The sequence below is a fragment of the Belonocnema kinseyi genome, chromosome 6, assembly GCF_010883055.1.
Source record: "Belonocnema kinseyi isolate 2016_QV_RU_SX_M_011 chromosome 6, B_treatae_v1, whole genome shotgun sequence".
In the NCBI taxonomy this organism is placed as follows: Eukaryota; Metazoa; Arthropoda; class Insecta; order Hymenoptera; family Cynipidae; genus Belonocnema; species Belonocnema kinseyi.
Window position 1 is genome coordinate 145,722,359 of NC_046662.1, and position 8,183 is coordinate 145,730,541.

Here is an 8,183-nt window from a genome sequence, read left to right on the forward strand (position 1 = left end):
ACCATAACCGAAGCATACTATTCATCATTATTGGACCGATTGAAAATCGAAATCGCCGAAAAACGACCGCATTTGAAGAAGAAAAAACCACTTTATCATCACGACAATGAGCCTGTTCATTGATGCTTAGTTGCACAAGCAAAATTGCATGAAATCGGCTTCGAATTGGTTCCTCAGCCACCGTATTCAGCAGACCTGGCCCCCAGCGACTATTACTTGTTCCCTAACCTGAAGAGATGGCTCACTGGTAAGCGTTTTTACTCAAATGAGGAGCTCATAGCTGAAACTGAGGCATATTTTGGAGACCTTCCGATCGAGTACCGACTATTGGCCATAAATAAATAAAACCGACTTTGGCCAAAAAAACGTCTCCGTGTTTCATTTTTCAGGGACTTATCAGGCTGCCTAGTATATAATAATGTATAAACTAAATATAATCGTGTGTACTGTACAATTGCAATTAAAATAAATATAATAGTGCAAAAGAGATCAACATCCCATTATAAATAAGTCTGCATTTACGTCGTATGCTCGTGTAAACGCGACACGACGCATGTTGGGTTTTTTTTTTCGTTTGCTAATCTAACTGCACCAATTTTTACTAAGTCGCTTACTAAATCAGTGCGTTGGTCTCTCTCGACGTTACTATAGTCCTTTGCAAATATTGCAACCATCTGTAGAAATAAATGTAACATTTTTTAATTTTTTTCCAATGAATTTTGTTGTTCGGTATGTAGTTGCTAGTTACTACTCGGTGTAGTAAACATTACAAAAGTTCCGCTATGTCCCTCCATTGCGAACTGAAAATAGTAAAATCTAGTCTGATTTTTAGCAAATATTGCAGCAAAAGGTTTTCCAGTGTACCTAATGTAATTATAAAAACGTATAACATTTAGACGATTTAGTCTATGTTCATGCAGTGAATTTATCAACTTCATAAAAAAAATTAAAATGTTGAATTTCAAATATTTTTACAGGAAACAGGGAAATCGGGAAATGACAGTAAATTTACTTTTTCAAGTATGAAACCATTCACTTTACAATGCGTGATTATAAAATCTTTTACTCTCAAAATATTCCATTTTAGGTATTCATTCTGATGCGTACGTTTTCTTTTTAAAGAATTCAAAAATGCAGTTTTGAATACTAAAACAACTAAAAAAAGTAAAAAATTTAAGTTGATTAACTGTAAATATAAATTAGTTAATGATTTTAAAATGTTACTGTAGTCCTAGTATTAAAAATTACAGAATAATTTATTTCACAATACGGTTTTGAATATATTCAAAATTAAAAAATCGACCTATTTTAACGTTAAAAGTACATATATTTATAATTAAGCGTTTTCATTTCATGTTAAATCTTATTCAAATAAGATTTTAATATAGAATATTTATTTTTAACCCGTTCAATACAAATTTTGTAATTAAAAAAAAAACATTTTTAATATTGATCAATATCTTACTGTTCATGAAAAATGAGCAATTCTAAATCAAGTATTACAAAATAAGCAATTTGAAACTTGATTTTTAATTTAAACGACTTAATATACAAATAATTTAAGTTCTAATCTAAGAAAATTTGTAGTTACAAAATTTTCAATTAAATACTTTTCTGTACTTCTGACTTGAAATTGCATAAAATAATATAATTTCTCGAATTCACAATAATTCTAATTGTTAGTATATAGGCTGGTGACAGTTGTATTAGCATCGTACCTGTTTAATGCAAAAGTTTGATTTCGGTTTCAATTGTCCAGGGTGGTCCCCGAAGGAATAACCCCCAATCGGAGGTCTAAAAACCGCGCCGAAAGCTAAAATGACGGACGAACCCTTTTCCTATTTTCTGATGGGAACACCAAAATGACACCACCAGACCACTAATAGACCGGGAGCTGATGACAGATTGTGGTGCCCCATTTTATACCGCATGCCTTTTTAAGAGTCGATAATTAACCCTAAGGGAACAAAGATGAATGGGTTTGTAACTTATGCACACGTTCGGCCTGCAATGAAAATCACATTGCAATTTGTGAAAAACTTGAGCCTTTTTCCGTGATGTTATATTGCCTGCCTTGATAATATAAGGTAGTTCAAACAAATTGAAGGTGTAATAATTAAAGGCATGCGGTACGCAGTAGCCCAAAGGGCTCAAAGGGTCAGATAAAATGAATAAAATTTAAGGGAATTTCCGTGTTTTAAAATTGCATGCCTATGTAAAAAATAAAAGTTTTTCATCGAAAATACTGTAGAAAAAATGAACATGCATCCCTGGTTGGTTTAGATGAGGAAAATTTCTGGGAAATTTTGTAAACATTTACAATAAATTTTCCTTGGATTTTAAACTATACCAAATAAAACTAAATATAAATTTTATGATGAGATAATTATCTACTGCAAAAGGCATGCATATTGAATAAGTCCATCGTATTATAAATAATAATAAAAGTTGCAAACAATGGTCTGCAATTTTCCGTGACTTTGTTTTGCATGCCATTTTGGATTTTATTATGAAATAGTATTTCAAGTTAATTGGAAGAATGGCATGCATGTTATTTCGGCCCAAAATAAAATAAAAATTGAAAACCCTAAAAACAAAACATTTTTTAAATGAAAAAAATTATTAGATTTTCCATGAACTTTTCTTGCATGCCACTTTGGATTTTGTTAGGAAATATTATTTTAAGCTGAAAAAACGGCATGCATGTTCTTTCAGCTTAATATGAAAAAATGTTGAAAATATTGAAAAAAACCTCTACCAATCGGGTACAGTTCCTCCGGCTTTTTTCCTCAAAAATTAAAAATGTGTAAATCTGAATTCACGGATGCTATAAAATATCATAACGGACGTCCGCGGACTCTTTTTTGAGGGATAATAACAACAAAATTTATCGTGCAGAATAAAAATGGTATGCATGTGTCGTACCAATTCTTTTGGTAGCCCTCAAGAATAATTATGGGAGAGAATCGTGATACACATAACCTCGAAATACACACACACATCATTAGCAAAATTAAAATTTTTGAATTTACCGACAAAAAAAGTGTGCGGGGACGTTCGTTAGCATGTTCGCTATTATTCCCTAGATTTTTAAGACAAAGATTTTGTAGGAAAAAAACCGGGGGAATCTAACACTGATAAAATCGATACTAATTCCTAAGCGTCACACAAATTAATGAAATTTAGCAAAATAAAAATTTTTGAATTAACTCACACAAAAATTTTGCGGGTATGTCCGTTAGCATGTTCGCTATCTTGTCCTAAAATTTCAAGACAAAATATTTATTATTCTAGAGAAAAAGCCGAGGGAACCTAAAACTAGCAAAATCGATAATTTTCTATGTATCACATCATGCCCTTAAAACATTTAAAAAATAAAAAAAATAAATAAAAATGTTAGTTTTTTCAATTTTTTCAATATTTGACCCTTAGTAAGGGCAATAATTAATCATTTCAAGTAAACATTGTACACATATTTTTAAAGGAAATCGTACATTCTTTCATAATATAATATCATACTTCACCTACAAAGAATTTAAAAGTCACCTTACATTATATATAAGTTTGAAGCACATTTCTTCACAAGTATGCAATTACTTTTCATAGTAAGTGTGAAATTGTAAATTTGACAAAATATATTGAAATAAGCCTTTTTGGGCCCTAAAAGTCCTTAATGAATCAAAATATAAAAAGTTATGAGTGTACACATGCTCGCACTCAAACACACACACACACACACACACTTTTTCTCAAAACAGAATATATTGTATAACAATAAATCGACACCTGAAATTTAAAAACATACTTTTACTTTTTGAGGGATCGAAACCATCACTATCACAAAGCTTCCTGTAGGAAACAAAATTTAAACAAAATAATTACAGGCATTAATAAAACGAGCATTATAATCTTAATATGTATACGTTTGTGTATATTTATCAATATACATATCAGAAATGAACAAGAAAGTCAACACCTTTTTTTTTTACCGAGACAGGAATTAAAAATGATTTTTAGCTCTCAGATTTGGAAGCTTCTCCTGTTTACTTAAAATGAATAATTATTGCCCTTATTGAGGGTCAAACACTGAAAAATTGGAGAATTAAGTGAAAAAATTTAACTTTTTACATTGAAAAAATTCTTTTATGTTTTTAATGGATTCATAAATCTAAATATTAATGAAAATTTGATATTGCTTATTATTTACAAATACTGAATACTTCCCTAGATTTCAAAATCACGAGGGAGCGAGAAGACACTTGATTTTAGGAAGCTAAGTGCCAATAGTTGGCAGAGTTTTTTTTCTTAAAAATTTTCAAAAATTTTTTATGTTAAGCGTCAGGAAAATTCATGCCTTTTTAAAAATTAATATAATATTTTCTAACAAAATCCAAAGTAGTATGCAAGAGAAGGTCATGGGAAATATAATTTTTTTTTATTTACACATTTTTAGTTTTTTTAGACTTTTCAGTTTGTTTATTTTTGATCGAAGCTGTATTATATTTTTACAGCTGTCCTAAACGACAAGATTGTTCTAAGAATTGAGCCTGTGGGAGGGGAGACGTACAAACGATGAGGCTTGAAAAAAGGTATAGTAGGCTGCCGAGAGAACCTGCTGATTAACAGGTGCTTCTGCAAAGGCGCATCAGCCCATCAGCGCATCCTATCAATGGCCTGGATTGACGACCGGAAAGCTTTCAATCCAACCTCGCATATACTTCTCATCTGTCTATTAGAAAGCTTCAAGGCTCATCCACACATATTGAGATACGTAGAGAGATTGATATCCCTTTGGAAAACTAGATCACGTACAACATCCCCTTCCAGAGGGGCGTCTTTCAAAACGATTGGATGAGTCCTATGATCTTTTTCAACACAATTCTTCTTCTATCTCTCGCATTACGAATTTTTTCCCGATATCCTTGTAGCGACACTATTCATCGCGAGAACAAGGTCATTTCCGTATTTTATATGGATTATCTGAAGACATATGCTTATGGAGCAAGCAAACTTTAACTTGCTTTAAATATCGTCAAGAAGTTCACAGAAAAGATTAGCATAGACTTTGTATTGGACGAGTGTGCGAAGATTCATCTGAAAAAAGGAAAGATTATTGACGTTCCCGATGACCCTCAGCTTGGGGATATAAATGTTACTAGACAGCTTGAAACTGGAGGGACCTATACATACCTATGCATGCCTCAAAGCCGCAATCAGGACTTAACATCAGTGATCAATGGACGAAGCATGAGCTTACGGCCCTTGTTATCGCAACACGTAAGATCATGCATATGCATTAGAGCCTGCAAATCAATTTGTCTGTTCCGCGATAATACATCTCACGCCGTAAAGGCAGACGCGGACTTTTAAGTGACAAACCTCTTCATAACCGAATTGTTTCAAGTACAACTTCGTTGGAAATAGCAGAGATCTTCGGTTAAAAGTATTCCGGAAACATGAAATAATTAGCAAACGAGTGTTCCTTAAGAAAGACGTGGAGCAGGCGACTGAAGCCTTATGCCTCAATTTTAACATCAGAAGTGAGTAAAATGCATTATTCCATCTAGATGCTTTACTTCTAAAAGTCGAAGTAAAGAAAGCAGAAATTGTCAAATTCCACCAACAGTTATTCGACTAGAAGATTGACGGAAACTTTGACATAAAAGTAGCACATGCTGAGTATCTAGAGCATATGATATCTGTTTGTCCCACTCATGTGGGAACAACGTATCTCTACAGACAAAATGCTGCTCTAATAGTGCTTTATAACCGTCTTTGTCGCTCTTACAGTGTTCGCTGCGACCCTGCCCTGGCAAAAGCCCCGCGGAAGACAGAGTCAATTCTGTATAAGGATAAGTGCCAAATTTTCTGGCACTGCGATTGTCGGACAGCATTCTCCATTGCACACTCGAGACCTGAAATCGTTCTCTAATACTTCGAAAAGCGAACTATATTCGTACTCAAATTCTCGGCTTGGACCGAATATATCACTGCCAAGGAGAAAGAAAAAGAGGAGCAACGCTTTTCCAGAAAATTTCTTCCCAAGAACGAAAGTTAAAGTCTATCTTTTTCCAACAAACGAAGACAAGCTTTTCCTCAGGACAAGTTCGAGTGGAATACGAGGTGTGTTCAAAAAATAAGGTGTCTTTATGGTTTTCTCAAAAAATATACATTTATTCCTCGATATTTATGTTGTCCCCTTCAAAGTAATCCCCCTCAGATATAATACACTTGTGCCAACGCTTTTTCCAATCATCGAAGCACTTCCGATAATCATTTTGTGGTATAGCCTTGAGTTCTTTCAGAGATGCAGTTTTTATCTCCTCAATCGTTGAAAATCGATTTCCTTTCATGGGTCTCTTCAGTTTTGGGAAAAGAAAAAACATCCTGAGCGATGGTCATGCGATAAATCTTTTGATCAAAATGAAGCAGTTTTGGAACAAAATTTCGCTGACTCACGTCTCATGCCTAAAACGTCCGAAAAGGTAGCATGGCATGAGCCAACCGATATGCCAACATCTTCAGCAACTTCTCTGATGGTAATTCGGCGATTTTTCAACACCATTTCTTCCACTGCTTGAACGTTTTCATCTGTTGTTGACGTGCTGAAACGTCCAGGGCGAGGTTCGTCTTCGATATCCTCTCGGCCTTCTTGGAACAGCTTGTACCACTTATAAACATTTTTCTTACTCAGAGTAGACTCACCGTATGCAACTGTCAACATTTCAAGAGTTTTAGAGTACTGGATTCCATTTTTCACACAATATTTAATGCAAACTCTATGCTCCATTTTTTTCGAAAGAAGACAATCGCCGAGCACACCAAACCCTTCTAATCTTTTAAGCTTCTGCAAGAAAAAAAACACGAGCTATATAGTCAAAACTGTGAACTACTACCTTTAAGAAAAAGTGTTGTCAGATCGTCACTGCTTGTTTGCATCATATTTTTCGCGTGAACAAAAATGTAATTCTTTGTAAAGTTATATATTTTATACTAAACTAAAAAAATGGAATTTTTTGTATGATAATTGCATTATATTTATCTAAACACCTGCAGTTTGTAATCTAAATGGAAAACCCCGGTTTAATGCTATAATCAAAAGTGTGACATTTGTGTTCTCTTTCTATAGGGGACTCATGCAAAAGGTACTTTTGGAAAACCAGATGAATTATCTCATCTGGAAAACATCGGGTGAGAACGAACAACGTCACCTATCTCTCGCAACTCCCCATTCTGAACGGTACTTTTGCGGCAAACTTGAACATTGAAAAGCTCACTCATGTATTTTACATGGATGGTCTTAAGATCTATGATCAAAATAAAAAACAGATACACCTAGCTCGAGAGATTGCCGAGGAATACTCTTATAAGATTGGATTATTAACTGGGATTGAATTCAGGCATGGAGAGTTTCATTTTGGCTTGTCAAGCCGGTGTTATTTCTACCTTAGCATATCGTCACCACATTTTGAGCCAAGGCATTCCCGATGATAGCTGCAGAGCGTGTCATGCACGTCCCGCGCATTTAGGACACATACTATCTAGTTGTCCAACTAATGCGAGCATGATGTACATCCAAAGGCACAATACGGCACTAAAATTGCTTTATTACTATTTCTGTAACGCTTACGGCATTAACCTTAACATCACTCTTCTAAACGCTCCTAGGGAAATCGGGTCAATTGTCGCGAATGCGAAGTGCCGCATATACTGGAACTTTATATTCTCGACAATTGTTTCTGTTGCACATTCGAGGCCTGACATGGTTCTTCTTGACTTCGAGAAGCGAACCATGTTCGTTATCGAATTTTCGTCACCAGCTGACAAAAACATCATAGTCAAGGAGAATGAAAAGAAACAGAGGTATAGAGACCTTATAAGGCAGTTGCAACGATTGTACCTTGAATATTCTGTTAAACTAATCGTCCTTATCATCGGCGCGCTTGAAGGTGCCAAGCTTTCACTCGTTAATAGCCTGAAAAGCATTGCGGCGTGTCAAAAATATGCTAAAACACTTTCGGGAAAAATGCAGAAGGCGGTAGTCATTAGATCACTCCGTGTTCTCAGGGTGCACGAAACTTTTGCCGGATCGTCGTATTGATTCCGTTAGAGACTAACCACCTATCTCACGGTCGTGAGACGTGGTTGTGGCTGAAATTTTACCGCGATTTCACTGGGAGCGG

General features: G+C 34.8%; 2 protein-coding genes across 6 annotated transcripts in view; both read left to right on the forward strand.

Moving 5' to 3' along the window:
- The window catches only part of LOC117174319 (ESF1 homolog), a 247,024-nt gene that overhangs the window by 237,478 nt on the left and 1,363 nt on the right, over window positions 1–8,183 (forward strand). The gene's annotated exons all lie outside the window — the stretch shown is intronic.
- Window positions 4,758–6,187, forward strand: LOC117174320. The gene is made up of 2 exons (XM_033363332.1): window positions 4,758–5,540; window positions 5,791–6,187. Coding segments are annotated over exons 1-2 (351 nt in total). The 5' UTR covers window positions 4,758–5,539; the 3' UTR covers window positions 6,141–6,187.